Source organism: Acomys minous (assembly GCF_964271855.1).
Source record: "Acomys minous genome assembly, chromosome: 4".
Taxonomy (NCBI): domain Eukaryota; kingdom Metazoa; phylum Chordata; class Mammalia; order Rodentia; family Muridae; genus Acomys; species Acomys minous.
Window position 1 is genome coordinate 126,787,749 of NC_140486.1, and position 22,923 is coordinate 126,810,671.

Below are 22,923 nucleotides of genomic sequence, written 5' to 3' on the forward strand. Positions count from 1 at the left end.
ACATTGAAGGCCCGTTCCTCAGCTAGCAATCTATGATCCAAGAATATCTGCTAATCACTGCCCCCCCCCCCACTCACCTCCCCAGCTACGGTCAGTTCCGGTAGGGCATGCTGCATTGATGAGAAGGCGTATATAATCACAGCAAGTTTATCTCACAGATATGCGGCAGGCATACCCACCACGTCTGTTTACCTACCAAGTCGGAACATACGTCCTCTGCTCCACTTGTGTTTCCCACAACTGTTTCAGAAAGGAGTTCTCTCTCCCATATAATCTCCGCTGTTTTCAGGATGAACTGCACATTTGAGAAGATGTTCGGGTACCTGTGGTAGGACACCTCCGAGAAGTAAAGTGCTGTTAGAAGAAAAATAAATCTGTGAGAAATGTTTTATTACTGTCTAGCACTGTGCTCCGTTTCTCTTTTAGCTATTAAAGTATAATTAAATTCAATACTTCCTCCTGTTGTGCTTTGCTCTGCCTAGTGAAAATTTATAATGGTATGTGTGCCCTCTGGTGGTGAGGAAGAGAACTGCATCTTAAATAAATACCATTGGAGTTTGTATAAACTCAGAGCAGCTTTGTGTGATAGTTGGATGTACAATCAAATACTATCACTATTCTCCTGCTCCCAGCAGCCACTGGCTAAGGTTTCTCTTCCTCTATGGGGCAGAGCTGTGTGAGAGTCCCCAGCGGTCAGCCCTAAACACACACATACATGAGCAACACTAAAGAGATTCAACATGCTCTGCTCATAGATACATAGGCTCATGGATGTAATTAAAGAAGAGGTCATGAGTCTGAAAAGAGGCTGGAAGAATTGGAGGAGGAGAGGAGGGGTGAGAGCGATGTCAGTGTAGTGCTCATCTATGGAATCCTCAGATTTTTAAACTAAAACATATGGTTTAACATATTGTGTATATTATGCAATATATAATTGTCCATTATACATGGTATATATTAATGCATATATACAGTTACTATGCAGTGTCCTCAGGGATGAGCTCTCTGATGGCTTATCCAGTCTCAGGTGATCGTAGTGGACTCAGTGGGTCACGTATGGGCTGTGGCATCCCAGCACCCCCTCAGTGGGTTAGGTATGGGCTGTGGCATCCCAGCGCACCCTCAGTGGGTTACGTATGGGCTGTGGCATCCCAGCACACCCTCAGTGGGTTAGGTATGGGCTGTGGCATCCCAGCACCCTCAGTGGGTTAGGTATGGGCTGTGGCATCCCAGCACCCTCAGTGGGTTACGTATGGGCTGTGGCATCCCAGCACCCCCTCAGTGGGTTAGGTATGGGCTGTGGCATCCCAGCGCACCCTCAGTGGGTTACGTATGGGCTGTGGCATCCCAGCACCCCCTCAGTGGGTTAGGTATGGGCTGTGGCATCCCAGCACCCTCAGTGGGTTAGGTATGGGCTGTGGCATCCCAGCACACCCTCAGTGGGTTACATATAGGCTGTGGCATCCCAGCACCCTCAGTGGGTTACTTATGGGCTGTGGCATCCCAGCACACCCTCAGTGGGTTAGGTATGGGCTGTGGCATCCCAGCACCCTCAGTGGGTTACATATAGGCTGTGGCATCCCAGCACACCCTCAGTGGGTGAGGTATGGGCTGTGGCATCCCAGCACCCTCAGTGGGTTAGGTATGGGCTGTGGCATCCCAGCGCACCCTCAGTGGGTTACATATAGGCTGTGGCATCCCAGCACCCTCAGTGGGTTAGGTATGGGCTGTGGCATCCCAGCACACCCTCAGTGGGTTAGGTATGGGCTGTGGCATCCCAGCACCCTCAGTGGGTTACATATAGGCTGTGGCATCCCAGCACACCCTCAGTGGGTTAGGTATGGGCTGTGGCATCCCAGCACCCTCAGTGGGTTACGTATGGGCTGTGGCATCCCAGCACCCTCAGTGGGTTACGTATGGGCTGTGGCATCCCAGCACCCCCTCAGTGGGTTAGGTATGGGCTGTGGCATCCCAGCACACCCTCAGTGGGTTACGTATGGGCTGTGGCATCCCAGCACACCCTCAGTGGGTTAGGTATGGGCTGTGGCATCCCAGCACCCTCAGTGGGTTAGGTATGGGCTGTGGCATCCCAGCACCCTCAGTGGGTTAGGTATGGGCTGTGGCATCCCAGCACACCCTCAGTGGGTTAGGTATGGGCTGTGGCATCCCAGCACCCTCAGTGGGTTAGGTATGGGCTGTGGCATCCCAGCACCCTCAGTGGGTTAGGTATGGGCTGTGGCATCCCAGCACCCTCAGTGGGTTAGGTATGGGCTGTGGCATCCCAGCACACCCTCAGTGGGTTAGGTATGGGCTGCGGCATCCCAGCACCCTCAGTGGGTTAGGTATGGGCTGTGGCATCCCAGCACCCTCAGTGGGTTAGGTATGGGCTGTGGCATCCCAGCACCCTCAGTGGGTTACATATAGGCTGTGGCATCCCAGCACACCCTCAGTGGGTTAGGTATGGGCTGTGGCATCCCAGCACCCTCAGTGGGTTAGGTATGGGCTGTGGCATCCCAGCGCACCCTCAGTGGGTTAGGTATGGGCTGTGGCATCCCAGCACCCTCAGTGGGTTAGGTATGGGCTGTGGCATCCCAGCGCACCCTCAGTGGGTTAGGTATGGGCTGTGGCATCCCAGCACACCCTCAGTGGGTTAGGTATGGGCTGTGGCATCCCAGCACCCTCAGTGGGTTAGGTATGGGCTGTGGCATCCCAGCGCACCCTCAGTGGGTTAGGTATGGGCTGTGGCATCCCAGCACCCTCAGTGGGTTAGGTATGGGCTGTGGCATCCCAGCGCACCCTCAGTGGGTTAGGTATGGGCTGTGGCATCCCAGCACCCTCAGTGGGTTAGGTATGGGCTGTGGCATCCCAGCACCCTCAGTGGGTTAGGTATGGGCTGTGGTATCCCAGCGCACCCTCCGTGGGTTAGGTATGGGCTGTGGCATCCCAGCACCCCCTCAGTGGGTTAGGTAAGGGCTGTGGCATCCCAGCACCCCCTCAGTGGGTTAGGTAAGGGCTGTGGCATCCCAGCACCCCCTCAGTGGGTTAGGTATGGGCTGTGGCATCCCAGCACCCCCTCAGTGGGTTAGGTAAGGGCTGTGGCATCCCAGCACCCCCTCAGTGGGTTAGGTATGGGCTGTGGCATCCCAGCACCCTCAGTGGGTTAGGTATGGGCTGTGGCATCCCAGCACACCCTCAGTGGGTTACGTATGGGCTGTGGCATCCCAGCACCCTCAGTGGGTTACGTATGGGCTGTGGCATCCCAGCACACCCTCAGTGGGTTAGGTATGGGCTGTGGCATCCCAGCACCCTCAGTGGGTTAGGTATGGGCTGTGGCATCCCAGCACCCCCTCAGTGGGTTAGGTAAGGGCTGTGGCATCCCAGCACCCCCTCAGTGGGTTAGGTAAGGGCTGTGGCATCCCAGCACCCCCTCAGTGGGTTAGGTATGGGCTGTGGCATCCCAGCACACCCTCAGTGGGTTAGGTAAGGGCTGTGGCATCCCAGCACCTCCTCAGTGGGTTAGGTATGGGCTGTGGCATCCCAGCACCCTCAGTGGGTTAGGTATGGGCTGTGGCATCCCAGCACCCCCTCAGTGGGTTACGTATGGGCTGTGGCATCCCAGCACCCTCAGTGGGTTAGGTATGGGCTGTGGCATCCCAGCACACCCTCAGTGGGTTAGGTATGGGCTGTGGCATCCCAGCGCACCCTCAGTGGGTTAGGTATGGGCTGTGGCATCCCAGCACCCTCAGTGGGTTAGGTATGGGCTGTGGCATCCCAGCACCCTCAGTGGGTTAGGTATGGGCTGTGGCATCCCAGCACACCCTCAGTGGGTTAGGTATGGGCTGTGGCATCCCAGCACCCTCAGTGGGTTAGGTATGGGCTGTGGCATCCCAGCACACCCTCAGTGGGTTAGGTATGGGCTGCGGCATCCCAGCACCCTCAGTGGGTTAGGTATGGGCTGTGGCATCCCAGCACCCTCAGTGGGTTAGGTATGGGCTGTGGCATCCCAGCACCCTCAGTGGGTTACATATAGGCTGTGGCATCCCAGCACACCCTCAGTGGGTTAGGTATGGGCTGTGGCATCCCAGCACCCTCAGTGGGTTAGGTATGGGCTGTGGCATCCCAGCGCACCCTCAGTGGGTTAGGTATGGGCTGTGGCATCCCAGCACCCTCAGTGGGTTAGGTATGGGCTGTGGCATCCCAGCGCACCCTCAGTGGGTTAGGTATGGGCTGTGGCATCCCAGCACACCCTCAGTGGGTTAGGTATGGGCTGTGGCATCCCAGCACCCTCAGTGGGTTAGGTATGGGCTGTGGCATCCCAGCGCACCCTCAGTGGGTTAGGTATGGGCTGTGGCATCCCAGCACCCTCAGTGGGTTAGGTATGGGCTGTGGCATCCCAGCGCACCCTCAGTGGGTTAGGTATGGGCTGTGGCATCCCAGCACCCTCAGTGGGTTAGGTATGGGCTGTGGCATCCCAGCACCCTCAGTGGGTTAGGTATGGGCTGTGGTATCCCAGCGCACCCTCCGTGGGTTAGGTATGGGCTGTGGCATCCCAGCACCCCCTCAGTGGGTTAGGTAAGGGCTGTGGCATCCCAGCACCCCCTCAGTGGGTTAGGTAAGGGCTGTGGCATCCCAGCACCCCCTCAGTGGGTTAGGTATGGGCTGTGGCATCCCAGCACCCCCTCAGTGGGTTAGGTAAGGGCTGTGGCATCCCAGCACCCCCTCAGTGGGTTAGGTATGGGCTGTGGCATCCCAGCACCCTCAGTGGGTTAGGTATGGGCTGTGGCATCCCAGCACACCCTCAGTGGGTTACGTATGGGCTGTGGCATCCCAGCACCCTCAGTGGGTTACGTATGGGCTGTGGCATCCCAGCACACCCTCAGTGGGTTAGGTATGGGCTGTGGCATCCCAGCACCCTCAGTGGGTTAGGTATGGGCTGTGGCATCCCAGCACCCCCTCAGTGGGTTAGGTAAGGGCTGTGGCATCCCAGCACCCCCTCAGTGGGTTAGGTAAGGGCTGTGGCATCCCAGCACCCCCTCAGTGGGTTAGGTATGGGCTGTGGCATCCCAGCACACCCTCAGTGGGTTAGGTAAGGGCTGTGGCATCCCAGCACCTCCTCAGTGGGTTAGGTATGGGCTGTGGCATCCCAGCACCCTCAGTGGGTTAGGTATGGGCTGTGGCATCCCAGCACCCCCTCAGTGGGTTACGTATGGGCTGTGGCATCCCAGCACCCTCAGTGGGTTAGGTATGGGCTGTGGCATCCCAGCACACCCTCAGTGGGTTAGGTATGGGCTGTGGCATCCCAGCGCACCCTCAGTGGGTTAGGTATGGGCTGTGGCATCCCAGCACCCTCAGTGGGTTAGGTATGGGCTGTGGCATCCCAGCACCCTCAGTGGGTTAGGTATGGGCTGTGGCATCCCAGCACACCCTCAGTGGGTTAGGTATGGGCTGTGGCATCCCAGCACCCTCAGTGGGTTAGGTATGGGCTGTGGCATCCCAGCGCACCCTCAGTGGGTTAGGTATGGGCTGTGGCATCCCAGCACCCTCAGTGGGTTAGGTATGGGCTGTGGCATCCCAGCACCCTCAGTGGGTTAGGTATGGGCTGTGGCATCCCAGCACCCTCAGTGGGTTAGGTATGGGCTGTGGCATCCCAGCACCCTCAGTGGGTTAGGTATGGGCTGTGGCATCCCAGCACACCCTCAGGGTTCTTAGCTTTATCAATCTCCTATATCCTACTCTTCACTTTTTCTGTGACATTCAAATTCGCTGTCTCATTTTTCCAATTCTTCACCATATTAATCAATATCTAGAACATCATCTTCCTCCTGATTCCTTGCTTTTGTACACATGCAACCAGGGGCAAATTAGCTAAAATTGATCCTTTTTCTTCTAAATGTTTTTAAACTGTTTTGCCACATGACATTCCCCGTTGCCATCACTGACATCTTCAATGCTGTTCTTCCACAATTCCTTCTTTCCAGGGCATAAGTGAATACATAGTATAGCATGTGAGTTGCAGTGCAAATGGCGTTTCTCCCTTTGAGTACCAACCAGAACAATTTAAAGGACACTGCTTTACGTAGTGCGGAACTATCCTGCTATCTGTCCACACTGAGAGGGCCTCCAGAATCCTCCTCTCCCCCTCTTCCAGCCCAGCATCTACGCTGCCAACACGCCGACCTGAAAGCATGGACTTTGTTGCTGTATGGTTTGGTCTGGTAGCTATTGTTACAAATGAGGAAACTGAACATCAGTCACCGCCACATACACAAGGCTGGAGAGGAATGGAGAGGGGTGGGGAGAGGGGTGGGGAGAGAGGTGGGGAGAGGGGTGGGGAGAGGGAGTGGGAGGGGCTGGGGAGAGGGAGTGGGAGGGGCTGGGGAGAGGGAGTGGGAGGGGCTGGGGAGAGGGAGTGGGAGGGGCTGGGGAGAGGGAGTGGGAGGGGCTGGGGAGAGGGAGTGGGAGGGGCTGGGGAGAGGGAGTGGGAGGGGCTGGGGAGAGGGAGTGGGAGGGGCTGGGGAGAGGGAGTGGGAGGGGCTGGGGAGAGGGAGGTCTCAGTCAATGTTAGATCCTGTCATCTATGGCACAGATGGTGACCACAGTTCATAAGAAAGTAAGTTTTATTCAGATTGCAAAGAGACTATATTTTTAAATTTCTCACCATAAGAAATTCTAAGTTTCTGAGGGAAAACAAACACTGAAGAAATGCTGCCTGGCCCAGGAGCCATCATTGGTGGTATTACTTTTCATGAAACATAAAACAGCTTATGCTCTTTATAGTGACACTCTGAGAACTTTAAAATGTAGCATAAAACATTTATAAGTGTAAAAATAAAAAAATATTCTACCGTATAAATATGGTTGCAGTCTAAGTAAATGTTGTTTAAAATTTTCTAAGTGACCATGCAGGAAAAATACAAAAAGTCGTAAGAAGATCAAATAGCCAATCTGTCAAGAGAAAAAAGAGAAAAGCATTTTGGTATTGCACCAATAAATGCTTAAAAACCATAGAGAAAGATAAACCATTTTATTATTACATTTACTTTTTGATAAAACAATTTCAAACTCAGTTGATATTATGTGTTTCTGAAATAACTTTAAAACGTTTATGTCAAGACTGAAATGCCGGTTCAGCCAGAAGAAAAACTTGAATAAATCGTCTCTATCTTTTTTCAAATGGACCATTTTGGGTGTTGTTTGGTTCTGTACCCTTCAAAGCAACATTGTTTTTCCAAATTGAAGATCATAGCCCTTAAATAATTCATGAATTGGGTGGGGTTAATATAAAAATAAGATACATGAGAAGAGAAAATATTATCTTGTATTTCACAAAACCTTTTATTTCAGTATATAGAAGGTTGTATATTATGTATGTGTGTATCACTGTATGTAACATATTTCTTTCTGTGGCTTTTAACCAAAACACTTTAAAAGACAGACTTGGGGAGCACTGGGAAATATGCTGCTTCTCATAGCATTCTGCACTAAGCCCCCATCCCTCCAGCATGTCATCACAGTAAACATTGTGAGTTCTTACTTCTGTGACAATAAAAATGCATCAGTAGCTAAAACTGGGCAGTAGTGGTGCACACCTTTAATCCCAGCACTTGGGAGACAGAGGCAGGCAGATCACTGAGATCAAAGCCAGCCTAGTCTATGTAGTAAGTTCCAGGACAGCCAGGGTTACACAGAGAAACTTCTCAAAAAAAAAGAAAGAAAGAAAGAAAAGAAAAGAAAATGGGTGCTTTTACATAAGCTACAGAAAATGGAAATATCTGCAGAAACATACAATACATAAGATTTTATATAATAATATGAGATCATATAAATTTTTAAAACAAATGAACTGCATTCTGTGTAAGTTATTAAATCAAGGAGCCATGCAAAATAACAGGAACAACTGCTATTGAGTTTGCATGTGAGAGAAATCAAACAGCGATGCAAAATATTAGCTGAGATATATAATAAAATAGTTAAACCTGGCCAAGTACCAAATGCTTCACCCAGCATTGTTTAGGGAGGAGGAGGAAGAGGGGGAGGAGGAGGAGGAGGAGGGGGGAAGGGGGGGGAAGGGGGGGGAGGAGGAGGAGGAGGAGGAGAGTGCTATTACAGGAATTTGAGGCTAGAATGGCCTTTTCCCAAATCCACTCACTTTCACGTAAACCCTGAATTTCAACCAGCTCTCTTATTTTCACCAGAAACCTTTATTCTTAAATTTGATTTGGTGAAGAGCAACTGGTATTTAGGAATGCTTCTAAAACGTACGAACACCAGCCTTTTAGGCTTACACACAAAAATAAAGGGAAATGTATGTGCAGTGGTCTCTTCCCGCGCTGGACTCGGTCAAGGGAGTGAAAATCTGCATGCTTGTGGCAAACAGCAAGGTCTGATGGAGCTCTGACAAGTACGCGCTCCCATGGTTGAAGATGCAGGCTAAAAGAGCTAGTGGGGAGGATTATTTAAGATTTTTTTTAAAGGGTTGGTGATTATATTGAAAGGAATAATGAATCGAACTCAGGCTTTACTCATCACCAGTGTCACCGATGCAGCCTGAGAGGACTGTGCTTGTGACATTCTGAAGGCCGTTTCTGTGTTGCCTGTTGTCCCTTTCCCTGCCTCTCAGATCCTGGGACTCCACCGCACACTCTCTACGGCTTCTCTCTATAGCCTGACAACTCAGCTTCGCCTCCCATGTGAAGCTCTGCCTCGAAAGTGTCCTTTTCCCTCCTGCCCTCCCCGCCCTTAAGCAAAGGCGTCTTCCTCCCTTCCCTTCCTACCTGTTCTCCCATTTCCCGACACCTCCGACTGTGAGGTTAACGCTACCCAGGAATTACCTTGTTCTGCATTTTCATATTTATTCAGAAGCTCTGTGCAGTATTGTCTCCCCCATACACCAAATTTGTGTTTCTTATATTTTATTCTCTATACTTTTAGAAGGATGCTTCAATGACTAAGATCTATATGAAGAAAACAGATTAAAAAGAAAGACTGTGCAGTGCAAAAAAAGAATCTGGAACCGGGGCAATGCTCAGGAATCAAATATTACTTATTTAATCAGGCCTTAATTGTTTCGTTAAATGAGGAGCTGAACGGTGAAGGCAGAGACTGCAGGACAATTTAGGAAAGCTGCTGCTTTCCAACCAAAAGATGCAATGTACCCTGTGGTAGCATGCCATCACATCTTCCTTTCAGATTTAACGCGGTTGCGATGGCCAATCACCTGGCCGTGAGGGGACAGCCCCCTCAGGAAGGCAGGTTTGCCTCAAGCCATTCTGGAGAAATGGGAAAAATAATCAACCCTCGAGTGGGATACTGTGTACGTCCTTCCCAGAATTCCATTCCTCCAGTAAAGCTGCTACAGCTACTGTGCAGCTGCGATGGACCTGTCTCTTTCCTCCTGGCGCTGCCCACAGCGTAAGGTATGCTGTTTCTGGTACTTTGGAGTTCCTTTCTCTCTCTAAAGCTCCTCTCCCCATCAAATGGCTGCTTGGCCACCACATGCTGTCCTCCATGCCAATGTAACTCAAAAAGCACGGCTTCTCCTCTTCCTCTTCTCCGTGTCCCTCCCCCAGGAAGCTGCTAAGACTGACAATGCCCTGCCTGCCCTGGGGTTTTTCTTGTAAATTCCAATAAGTTGCCCCCTTGAGCTTCTGTTTGGGTCCATTCTTAAATTCTTTCATGAATGAGACTAAGGGTGCCAAGAGAGGACCCCAAGTTCCCTGTGAACGTGTGATGACTCTGGTGGGACTCCCAGGTTTTTCCAGTTGTGTCTCTCGAAGTGCGTATGTCCAGAAATGACAGTCTCAGCTCAGCTCAAGCGGGACTGTAGAAGGATTTCTTGAGGTTAGATAAAAGCCAGCATTTTTTCAGGAACTTGTGAAATCGGCTCTCATCCAATGGAGTTGTCTCCCTTGTGTCCAGCAAAAGGATGTACACACGGTTCCCCGTTGACATGCTCCTGCGTGGCGTGTCAAAGCCCGTGCTGGCCTCTGGGTTTCTTCAGTCCCTATTCACAAGTGTAGTGGGTGGAAACATGTTTTGTTTTGTTCACATCCCAAGTGTGGGATGTGAAACAGACTTACATGAAGGTGTGCAGTGTTTGTCCATTGGAAACAAACTTGTGAGAGAACAGGTGGTGTTTGTCCACTAGAAGAGGAACTGCCTCTTACAGGAGCATGGACTTTGCCAACTGATAAACATGTTAGGACAGACTCTGAGAAGGGATATATATATATATATATATATATATATATATATATATATATATATATATGAGCCCAAAACAATAGGCTGAGCTCCTTGGTCTTGGCATCATTTCTTATTGTTTAGCTGTTCATCACTCCCCTTCGAGACATTCCTAGAGAGAAACACTCCAGAGAACAGCACTTCAAGGTTCTGGGTTCCGGTACTGCTCTGGATTCCGGCTGCTGCAGTTGCAGTCACCTTTGCTGAATTGCTTGTTTGCTCTTTTAACGGGTCTGCTGAAATCCTGACGACAAAAAGAGGAATCGCTCCAAGGAGCTGAGTCTAAAAAGGTCTACTTCTCCTGTTCCCATTAACCTCTTTTCTCTCTTAGCTAGGGCAGGTGGGTTGGAAGGGAAGCGTAACCATGAAAGAACCCCAAAGTAGGTTTGAAAAAGTCTCCTGCCTTACAGAAGCTTCTCAGCCTCATGAGGTCCCATTTATTAATTGTTGACATTAAAGCCTGGGCTGTTGGTGTTCTGTTCAGGAAGTTGTCTCCTGTGCCAATATGTTCCAGGCTCTTTCCCATTTTTTCTTCTAAGTGACTTAGTGTCTCTGGTTTTATGTTGAGGTCTTTAATCCACTTGGATTTGAGTTTTGTACAAGGTGACAAATATGGGTCCAGTTGCATTTTTTTACACATAGACATCCAGTTAGACCAGCACCATTTGTTGAAGATGCTATCCTTTTTCCATCGAATGGATTTCGCTTCTTTGTCGAAAATCAAGTGACCATATGTGTGTGGATTCATATCTGGGTCTTCGATTCGATTCCACTGATCAACCAGCCTGTTGCTGTGCCATTATGATAGGCAGATTTGGGCCCAGGGGTCCCGTTCAAACTAAGGCACCAGCCAAGGACAATACAGGCAGTAAACCTTAAACCCCTACCCAGATCTAGCCAATGGACAGAACATTCTCCACAGTAGAGTGGAGAGTGGGATATTACTATCTCACATACTCTGGTGCCTCACCTTTGACCATGTCCCCTGGATGGGGAGACCTAGTGGCACTCAGAGGAAGGATAGCAGGCTACCAAGAAGAGACTTGATACCCTATGAGCATATTCAGGGGGAGGAGGTCCCCCTCAGTCACAGTCATAGGGGAGGGGAGTAAGGGGAAAATGGGAGGGAGGGAGGAATGGGAGGATACAAGGGATGGGATTACCATTGAGATGTAACAAGAATAAATTAATAAAGGAAACAAATTCAAAAAGAAAAAGTCCATGGCCTACACACAAGTTCTTGTTACACATTTCAAAGCCCATGCTGCCATTGTGGCTCCTCTCTGTTCTCTCTCTTGCTCTTCTCCCTTCACTCGCAGAAAGCCCTGGCCATGTCTCCTTTCCCTCTCTGCTGTAGAATCTTCTGGATGCCTCTGGATGTCCCTCTCTTACCCACAACAAAAAAACACTCCCCCTCACATACACCAGTAACAGTGCCTTTCAATAACGTTTTCTATACAAAGAAACTAGGGGAAGGAAGCTTTCCAATGTACGTTTGGTTTCCTAAGGCAAAGTCTACAAAGACCAGGATGGTGCTTAGGGACACGACGAGCCGTGCATATTTCCCCTGACTGGTGTGTATTGACTCCAAAAGGAAAGAGTGCTGCATGCATTGCGATCTGAAGGAAATCTTTCTAATATTTCTCACCTTTTTCATAATAATAAAACCATTATTTAAGCTCAGTGTATTTGCAATAAAACCACCAGTTATTCTTAAACTTATTTTTATAATAATCCCCCATGTCAACTGTGGCTATTACAAAAATTGGGAGCATTTGACTAAGGACTTTACAAAGTATAATCTGTGGACGACTCCTCCCTGTTGAGCAACTCTAAAACGACAGACTGCTGACAGGCCACTCACCTCAAGTTGAAATTAAGGTTACTTCTCAGAAGTTTTAAATAAAGGACATAGCATTTTTTTTAACTCCCTAAAAGGAGGATCTGGAGAGTTCAGTGGTTAAGAGCATACATTGCTCTTGCAGAGGACACAGGTTCAGTTCCCACCACTGACATGGGAGCTCACCACTGGACACTGTACCTGTATTTCCAGGGGATCCAATTCCCCCATCTGTTCTCTGAGAGTGACACACACACACACTCACACTCACATACAGAGACACACTCACAAATACACACAGACACACACTCATACACTCACACACAGTACATAGATACATGAGAGCAAAAGACTCATACATATAAAATAAGAGTAAATAAATCTTTTCTTTTTAATCCTTAAAAGAAAATCTATGCATAGTTATAAAAAGCAGTATGATGATGTTTAAATAATTATATTCTTACGCAGTTTGTGAAATTCCATCTTCTCAAACTATTTCAACGTGGCTATAAAGTAGCAATCTACTAGTCACACTCAAAGACTGTTAAACTACCCTTATTAAATCCCGATGTCTTGCCTGATCCCAAAGCAGACAGCGCTATAGCTTCCTATCACTTGCACCTAAAGCAGTTAAGACACTTTTTAAAATGTAAACCATACCTTCACCAGCTTTATCTCAACTGAATATAAAAATTCCTTCATGAACGCATCACAACACAGTCGATATAAAACTGATTCCGCAAGGAAAAACAGGGCGGGAAGTTGATCATAATCAAAGGAAACGTGGTCCAGCGAAGCATGGAGCATATTTAAAGCTTCTGAAACATTAACAGAGGGAAATTTTGTCGCTGAAAAATTAGCCTTGACTTTCTACATGTCACACTTACATCTTGCAATTCAATGCGCCGATTCCTGGATTCTGCTGTACCCATAAATGCTTTCTGCTCTTCCGAGTGAGAGGCACCTCAACCTGAGCAGCCCAAAGGAAACACAGCCTCTGCCTGGCCCATCTCCCCACGCCCTGCCCTGCCTCCCTCGCCTCATCCCCTCCATCTTCTCCCACATCTCGGTGAGGTTGGTTGATGGTAAACCACAAGGCCTCACACCACAGATCCGCTAAACATCTGATCGAGGTGGCAGCGCCGAGATGTGGGGGCCATAAAAACAAGTTAAGTACAAAACATTTTCCCTCCTTCAAGCACTTGCGCTCCAGACAGCAGTACAAATCCCAATTTACACGAGAAATATCCTCTGACCTTAGCAGTTAGCATCCGCAGACTCATTTTATAAGGCACACACATAACATTTAGTTTAATGAGAGAAGGAATTTTATTCCCTTAAAAATAATGTTATTTAATTTCCTTTTAAATTGGTTAGAAGTTGCTTGAGAGAGACCGTATACGTGAGAAGTAATAAGTGAAGAGTTAATGAGCAATCCTTTCTGGTTTTTTAAAGCAGAAAGAAAAAAAAAGGCAAGCCAACAGTTGTCTGATTAATGTTTTATAAGAATATAAAGTACAAAAACACTTTTATCCAGGTGCCTACTGCAGTTAGACTTAATCAAAGACATTACACGGTGACTTTTAAGTTAGTTGCCAATTGTAGGGGGAAGGTAATACAGACCACACTGAGAAAAGGCTTTTGTTTATTTGTTTGTTTGTTTTTGTTTTTCAAGATAGGGTCCTTCTATGTTAGCCTTGGCTGTCCTGGCCTCGCTTTGTAGACCAGACTGACCTTGAACTCACAGCGATCCACCTGCCTCTGCTTCCCGAGTGCTGGTACTGAAGGCATGCGCCACCACACCCAGCTGAGAAAAAGCTTTTAAAAACCAGTTTGTAATTTAAAAGTTCAACAGTCAAAGCCATACGCTGAGAATTACAGAGGAACTTTGATCATGGAACATCATGACATATTTTGACGGCAAACAGAGAATTTACAAAGCTTGGTTTAAATTTACTAAAAATCTACTTTAATTTCTCGGATCATCTCTTTGGGAGGCCACAGACATGTGGGGTGTGCCTGCAGTTGGCGCCACACACATACCTTCTTGGATCTTCCCTTTACACTGAGCCAGATAGATGACCTCAGTCCAGGCAGTCGGGAGGTGCACGTGCTTCCCAGAGCCCAGCGTCTTGAGCCCCAGCTTCCGCTGTGATGGGGAAACATGAAAACAGCGCATGGAAAAGTGCATCCCTTCGTTTATCTGTCTGCGAATATTTCTCGTTTATATTCTGAGAGCCATTCAGAGCTAGAGAAAACTTCATATTTTTCTTTTATGGGGAAGCTCCCCTCCAAAATTACTTGACATTGAATTATTTAGTTATAAACTTAAATTTAATTAACACTGATATTTTAGCTCTGCCTACTTACAGTTAAAGGTAGCTGTCTATACCCGCATCCTTATTTCTTTCCTTTCAATACTATACAGCAGGTATGCATTTGCCAACTAGGAGATGAATTTACAAACCAAGTAGCTAAAGACCAACCCTTACCTTACACCTAACAATGAGTTTCCTAGCTTGTTCCAACAATTCTGCCTCTTCTGCTGGATTCCTCGGGTGGTTGAATCTCAATATGAACTCTTTGGTGATTGAAAATGATGGCCTGTACAAAAACAATAATAATAATAATAATAATAATAATAATAATAATAATAATAATAATAGCTATCATCTTCAAATTGTAATTAATCATCTTCTGGTGGGAAAGCAGAACAACACTGTAGGAGAAGCACTTTACTTTTTTACTTATAATGCTTCGCATACAAACAAGATCAGTAGCATCAAACATGCCTGAGCATATCACCTAGACCCATTCTCTTAGTTTGAGAGACAAATTCTCATTTCCAAAGGTGCTCGTCTTGTGAGCCACGTTCCTGAGATGGTTGCCAGCAGGCTTCTGGATGGTTTCCTTGCAGGTAAAGTCAAACGCAGCTTCAATTACGCCGAAGGCTGATTTATCTCCTCCCATAAATAGTGTTGCTCCCATCCAGGCTAAGTCTTCATTCCCTCCGTGTGGATTCAGTGCAGCTGTGACTACAGCGAAGTGTCAAGGGAGAAAAGATACCAGTACAGTCAGCAAGGGCGCAGGTAGCCATGGTGACGCTGCATGAGAGGATGCTACTGCAGGCGGGCTTCTGCTAGCGGAGAGGCAGGGCGTAGGGAGCCTTCGTGGCGCTGTTCTAACCTGCTGAGAGCTGAAGTGGAACACATCTGCAGGGACAGCCACATACGCGCTTAGACATGAGCTAAGGATGGTTCGCAGCAGGAGGGCGGCCATGTAAGTAGAGGGGATGCTTTGGATAGTGCATACGCCTCACATGGAACTGACCAAAGAGGTATCGGTAGGCTTAAAGACCGGAGTCACGTTACAGCTGCCTCACTGAATGGACAGGATCGCTAGTACATACTTGATGTAAGGATTCTAGGCGTGGCTGGGGATGAAAACGCCAGACAAATGGAGATGATTGCGTAAGCGTGGTCTGGGGAATGCAATTACAGGAGGAAGACCAGGTGAGAGATGCTTGCCTTCGCATGTCAGTGCACACCGACGCTTAGCCCTCCACAGGAGAGGGGCCTTATGCAGAAAGATGGCAATCATTTTAAAGAGAAGCAGGGGGAATAAGTTGAGGTCTTCTAAAGGACAGTGAGTACAGCACTGAAGAACTCGGCAGAACTGAGCCCGGCTGTGGGCTCCATGCTGCTAGCAAAACAACAGTGTGGTTAAGTTAGCCACGTTAGCATTTTGAAGGCTGAGGTAGGTTGCAAAGTAAATTCCAGGCTAGTGAGAGCTGCACTGAGATTTCCTCCCATCAACCTCAAAAAAAATCACGAAAATATTATGACGCTAGTAAATCCAATGAATTATATTTTTTGCAGTCAAATAACTGTTAGAATTGTGTTACTATGCAAGATCTGGGGAAATAAAAACACATTTATTTATGGTTTGCTATATCAGAAGTTACTAAATTAATTGTTCTGTGGGATATAAAAAATGAATGAAAATCTAATTTTGCCACTGAATAAATTATAATCCTTTTATCAGAAAGATATGCCAAAAATGTATGGCAGTGCTGCACAGTCTCAGATCGACGAGACACTCTGCAAACTGGAACCACTGACAGATTGCTCGGGGACTAGCTAATGACGTCATCCTAAGCATCCCCTGTGTTGGGCACTGAAATGTGCACTAAGGATACAGAGGTGGGGTAGACACGCATCCTTGCCCTTTCAGAACAGCAGGGGAAGAGCTGAGAGTTTGGACTCGCATAGTTGCCAGCAGTTGTAGTTGTGAAATGAGCAATTCCATGTTTGACTTTCAGAAGCAGCTGAGATTAGCAGTTAATGCACCTTCATTAATGCTTTCTTAATGCTAACAGCATAAACCCACAACCTCCAGAGTTCTTCATAGATAACTAAAAGAAAAGTTTACAGTTGTAAATGCCTACATAAAAAAATAAAAATTCAGGACAAGAGAGCAGCCAGATTAAATAAGTCAGCTGAGAGAAGAATTTGAGGCAGAACAGCTGAGTTGAGCCAACCCAGAGCTCAGTAAGAATAAGGAAAGATGAGCTTATTATGCAGTAAGCCTCAGAAGCTGAAAACATTCTAGGCCTAGGTTAGATTGTATGGAGGCTAGAAACTTCTAGGACTAGGCCTAGGTTAATAGACAGAGGCAGTAAACCTCCCAGACATCAATATTGCAAGGAGAATAAAAGTTACTTTAACAGACAGACACATATTTGGTGGATGGTGAATGGAGGAAAAGTCCAATCAACCAACAGCAGCTTTATTTCTGACTTGGGTTTTTATATTATCTATGAAAAAAATTACCTCACTCAAAAATAGATACAACTGCTACATAAAAAAGGAGTTACAGTAGGACTGTTGATTCTAAGTTCTTTAATTAGTACTATATCTAACTATATACTTTTATTTATTGCAAGTTTAAAGCAGTGGTTTTATCTATATATTTATTGTGAGTTCAAAGCAGAAGTTTATATCTTCTTCTTATTTCAAATGTACGTTATGTGTCCAAAGCAAGAGATTTTTATGTCAAGGTTTTTCTAAGAAACAGGTGTCTGTTTTGTCTTGTACATATAATCATTTTTTTTCTACATTCATATGATCTTTCTTATCCTAGTGTACACCTGGGCCTTACCCTTGGATTAAACCTAGAAGGAATATATTTTCTTGATTATTAATTTGTTTCAATCTTGTTTTCCTTCTTGGTGTAATTCTGAGATGGAGTTTCTCAGAGCTCCTAGCAGTCTTTGCTATAGTGCGGGAGGGTTCTTAAATTACCTGGATCAATTCAGGAACCATTATCAGGAATTATAAAATCATCTGTAGGAAATATGCCCGAGAGAGAGAGAGAGAGAGAGAGAGAGAGAGAGAGAGAGAAGCACCTAAGGAGGAATAATATTACACTATAGACAGTGAGGGCCTGCTCATGCCCAACTGTGTTATGTCAGGCATAGGAGACAGGCATAGTAGAAAGATACAGGGGACAGGCATAGGAGACAGACACAGGAGACAGGCATAGGAGACAGGCATAGGAGACAGGCACAGGAGACAGGCACAGGAGGCAGGCACAGGAGGCAAGCACAGGAGACAGGCACAGGAGACAGGCACAGGAGACAGGCACAGGAGACAGGCACAGGAGACAGACACAGGAGACAGGCACAGGAGACAGGCACAGGAGGCAGGCACAGGAGGCAGGCACAGGAAACAGGCACAGGAGACAGACACAGGAGGCAGGCACAGAAGGCAGGCACAGGAGACAGGCACAGGAGACAGGCACAGGAGACAGGCATAGGAGACAGGCACAGGAGGCAGGCACAGGAGACAGGCACAGGAGACAGGCACAGGAGACAGGCACAGGAGACAGGCACAGGAGACAGGCATAGGAACAGGCACAGGAGACAGGCATAGGAGACAGGCACACGAGACAGGCACACGAGACAGGCACACAAGACAGGCATAGGAGACAGGCACAGGAGACAGAGATAGGAGACAGACATAGTAAGGCAGTATAGCAACAATAAGTAGTCTTGATGCAAAACCCCTAGGGCTTTGCCAAAACCAGAAACAAACCCATTCATCAGGTCTGCAAAACTGAGTGTGCTGCCTCCAGGAAGCTCACTTGACTGCTTTTGCCAATCCAGCATGTGGTTGCTCCCAGCGCAAACAGAACTTAAAGTTGCAGGAATCATAAGCAAAAATTTCCCTAGTGGGTTACTAGGGGTGCCAGTGGGTTGAACTATTCCTTTTTCCACCCTGAACGTGGCAAAGAGAGGCTTATATGTCCACATTTATGGCAGCACAATTCTCAGTAGCCAAGTTCTGTAATCAACCTAAGTGTCCATCAATAGATAGTAAAGATGATATGTTACATATACACAAAGGAGAATTATGCAGCCGTGGGAAGAATGAAATCCTGTCAATCAAACATGGAAGAAAAAGCTGGAGGGCATCATGTGAAGTGAAAAAAGCCAGTCACAAAAACACAAGTTGTATATGCCGTTTCTCACATTAAAGGGACGCTAAAAATAGCTCAGCTGAACTCAGAATACTAATTCACGTAAGTTTACAACAGTGGAGGAATTGAAGGGTGGATGCGGGAAGGAAGGTTGTATTTAATCAGTACATTTGGTAGCAACCTATGGGAACATTACGTTAGTCACTCTCTCCACTTAAAGCCCCCTCTTTTTTTTAAAGTTGAAGTTCTTTTATTTTTTAATATTTTATTAATTTGTTCATATTACATCTCAATTGTTGTCCCCTCTCGTGTATTCTCCCATTCCTCCCTCCCTCCCAGTTTCCCCTTACTCCCCTCCTCTATGACTGTGACTGAGGGGGACCTCCTCCCCCTGTATATGCTCATAGGGTATCGAGTCTCTTCTTGGTAGCCTGTTAAAGCCCCCTCTTATCTCCCCCTTGTCCCTACCACCCCCCGCCTGCCTTTTCCCAGGTTTATAATTTTTAGTTTGTTGTGACCCATCTGCTTTAATCAGAGCCATATCTGTGGCACTGGATTGGAAATATCTACTGGAGCTTGATACATATAATCAATAGGCAACATACAACTGAAAGTGATGACTCTTCCATGCCTTGAATATATCATATATACATATCTAAAATATACATATATGTGTACATGTGCATATACACACATATGTGTGTATACACATATATAAATTTGCTTAGTGTTTACTTTATAGATGCTGACTGAAGTGTAGAGTATGTACATTGTTTTATGAAAAGGAAAAAGGCTTAAGTATCACACTGAAGTGTATGTATTTAACAGCAAATAATAACAGTATTTAAAAGAAGCTGAAACTTAAAATCTTTGAGCCCATTTTATAGTATCAATCAGACTTATCTGTAGGAGCTTGCAATGTGTGTGTCTTCATAATAAAATAGTATTAATGAACTTGAAACAGATCCCCCAAAACCAAACACAGGCACTCCCAAATATATCTATATACAAACCACCCAAGGTTTTGAATATAGGTTTAAATTTTATTTTAAAAAATTAAACATTTTGCCTCAACTTTCTCATAAACTCAGATTATTTACTTCTAAAGAAAAAAAATTTAAATCTTTGGGATGAAAATGCTATCAAATTCAATTCATGTGCTCAGAATAGCTTACAAATAATCTTATTTTTGTCAATTATTTTTCAATATAGGTTGTGGTCTGTAATGTTCCATTGGGAATACGCAAAGTAAATAATTTCCTACATTCAGTACAGATACTGAATGCCTTAATGGTCTCCCACAGCTTGTGTTAATATTTAACAGGAAATAAATATAGACATTTTTAACAATTTCTTGTCCATTGGAAATAGAACAAATTAACCCTTCTGTTAGTTATATGTAATGTATACATATAACAAATGATGAAAATAATACAGGCATTTGAAAACAAAATGTAATTTAGCTTCCTACATCCCAGTTTCTTCAAAATATCAAAGCATTTCTCGAAGAAAAACACAATCTATTCTAGGACTAAAAGTACAATCTTGTTTAACTGGCAGCCTACAAAGACGATCGTTTTAATTTTACACAGAAAATAAACATACTAAAGTCCCCTGGTTGCTGAAAGACCCCCGAAGGGAGACCCTCACTCAAGCCTCGGGATGGCGAGCACCCAAAGACACACAACGACCGTCTTGCTGTAAACACATGAGGCAGTTTATTGGCGGAGCTCCGGGTCGACACGTATCTCACGCAGGAGACAGAGGGGTCGACCCAGAAGCCCAGGGGTTTGGGGTTTATATGGGCAAGGGTCGGGGGGAGTGAGAAGTTTTGGCGCAGCCACACACAATTGGTTGTTTCAAACATTTGAACATCAGCAAATTGCATAGGCAGATCTGAGGTAAGCTCAGACTTAATCATACGGGAACAGTCCTTGGTTCCTGTCTTTCTTGGAACCCGAGGGTAGATGTTTATCTGAGCTAACGACACATCTGGTTAAACTCAAACCTGGAACATTGTGTGCAGGCCTCAAGGGGGGGATTAAGCAGACACCATAAGATCGGATGAGGGGTCTTGGCTCATTACTCACTCGACCATGTCCGGTACCTGTTTCTCTCAGGAATTTGTCCTTGTGTATCCTCCCTATCTTTTACGGCCAGCTGGTCCCTGGAACACTCAATAGGCCTTTGTCTCCTATCTCCGCATTCTTTGTGACTTATCATCTGGGACCTTGGGCTAGCATTCCTGTCGACCTGCACTTATGAGTTAGAGAGCTCTGCTGTTCTGGTTGCTTTAATGCTAATTAAAAATTTTCCCTTTCAGTTGCGTGGATACCTAATCCAAACCGACTATATTAGCTGCGATTCAGTTTACTCACGAATGCTTGATGAATACATTTTGCTAGCTCTAAGGGAAGCTAGGTGAGGACGGAGAACTGACCTCAGGAGACTCGGAGTCTGAGAAAGAAACGCGGTCCTAATAACTGCTCTGTTGCTGTGAAGACAGCATGACCAGGGCAACTCTTACACAGGAAGCATTTAATGAGGGCTGGCTCACAGTTTCAGAGGGTGGGCCCATGGCCACCATGGTGGCAGACACGGCAGCTGGCAGGCAGGCATGGAGCTGGAGCAGTAGCTCAGCCCCCTCGCATCTGATCCACAGGCACAAGGCACAAAGACCTAACTGAGAACTGTGCGGGCTTTGGAAATCTAAAGCCCGCCCCCAAGGAACACAGCTCCTCCTACAAGGCTGCAACCCATAAGCCTTGCCAAAAAAAAAGCTCAAATATGTGAGCCTGCGTGGGCCGCTCTCATTCCAACCGTTGCGCTTTACACATTTACACACGTTTCACATGAAGGAGACATAGTAGGGAAAGGTAGTGAAATACCACGAGAAATTTAGTGCTCTTGGGTGACCCAGTCTAGGCCAGCTGTATTGTCCCCTCTAGTGAAACGGGGACAGAATCTCGTGGGATTTTAAAAGCGGTAACCCAAAACACGCAGCCTGCTTGCTGGCATAAGCTCAGTGTTGGATGACAGTTAAAAAAACACGATTATTCTCCTTCAAAGGTTCAGGGAAAGCCTTTCTTGGGGGCTGCTGCTTGACCTGCGGTGTGACAGGGACAGGAGGACGCCGAGCAGGGATTGTCCACGCACAGTCCCTTCTCGGCTTCTTTGGGTTCATAATCTCGCAGGGCAGAGGAATTGGATAGAAGCCAACGAGAGCCATACTAAATCAAGCTAAAACCTGGAAAGTTAAGCCAAAAAGGCTTTGCGGATAATGGGGGAAAGAGGTTGAGAGGACCAGGACGCAGATAGGCTCAGGGTTTTAGCCTACATGAGAGAGACCATCATGGAAGCCAGACGGGAAGAATTTAGGCAGACTATTTACGCTACTGCAGATGTACTTGGTTTGTTTTTTCCTATGGGACAGCATACACTATACTCATGAGACAGGCATTAAAAAGTAGATTAAGATCTGCAAGTAGAAACGTAGTTTCTCGTAGGCTAGAGAGACGGCTCAGAGGTTAAGACCGCTGACTGTTCTTCCAGGGTTCCTGAGTGGGGTTCCCAGCAACCACATGGTGACTCACAACCATCTGTAATGTGATCTGATGCCCTCTTCTGGCCTACACGTGTACATGCAGGCAGAGCACTGTATACATAATAAATAAATCTTTTTTTTAAAAAAACTAATTTCTCCTTTGTGTCAGTGGTAGTTAAAGCTAAGACTTCAAGTAGAAAATTGCCAAGAGGAGATGTGTGGATAAATCCAGGAAAGGAAAAAAAAAACCAGAAAGATATCTAGGAAACTAACAAGTGGAAGTCAAAGTAAGTGTGAATTTACTCAGAAATGTATTCATGACTCGAAATGCCCAGTGACCTGGCATGCTGAAGCCCTGTGTCTGTCCCGTGTGTTTCTGCATCTGCTGGCCAATATTCATTAGGTCTAATTCGGGCCGACTCAATCCAATCCAATGAATGGAATCCCATGTTCTAGCACAAAAGCCATTTCACAATGTTTTACCGTTTTTACAGAACAAAGAAAGTCATTAATCAGGACCAATTTAAAATACATCAGTGGTGAGATGGAGGAAGCTTTCTATAGGCCCAAGATGTGCTCTGAGCTTCGGGGTTGGTGGAAGCCAGTGGTCAGCTGAGGTAATAGATTCTAGAAGGTTTCTATCTATTAGTTATAAGATGTTTGCTCTGACATGGAGCTGGGCAAGGAACGGCTGTTCTGAGGCTAGAACTAACCCAAGATAAGGTGACCAGCCTTCGGGCCTTCGGCATTGCAGCCTCTCCACAGAACTAGATTCTAATGAGTCCATCGGTCTGGGAAAACACAGTTTTCAGTTGTT

At 46.6% G+C, this 22,923-nt stretch overlaps 1 protein-coding gene across 3 annotated transcripts in view; it reads right to left on the reverse strand.

Annotated features, from left to right (window-relative positions):
* Positions 1-22,923, reverse strand: part of TMEM232 (transmembrane protein 232) — a 212,682-nt gene that overhangs the window by 162,457 nt on the left and 27,302 nt on the right. For all 3 annotated transcript variants that reach the window (XM_084778162.1, XM_084778164.1, XM_084778163.1), the window contains exons 4-8: positions 14,575-14,686; positions 14,126-14,231; positions 12,743-12,900; positions 6,846-6,945; positions 197-354 (exon numbers count right to left, since the gene is read on the reverse strand). In XM_084778162.1, the coding sequence (XP_084634288.1) occupies positions 197-354; positions 6,846-6,945; positions 12,743-12,900; positions 14,126-14,231; positions 14,575-14,686 (634 nt within the window). The remainder of the gene's footprint in view (positions 1-196; positions 355-6,845; positions 6,946-12,742; positions 12,901-14,125; positions 14,232-14,574; positions 14,687-22,923) is intronic.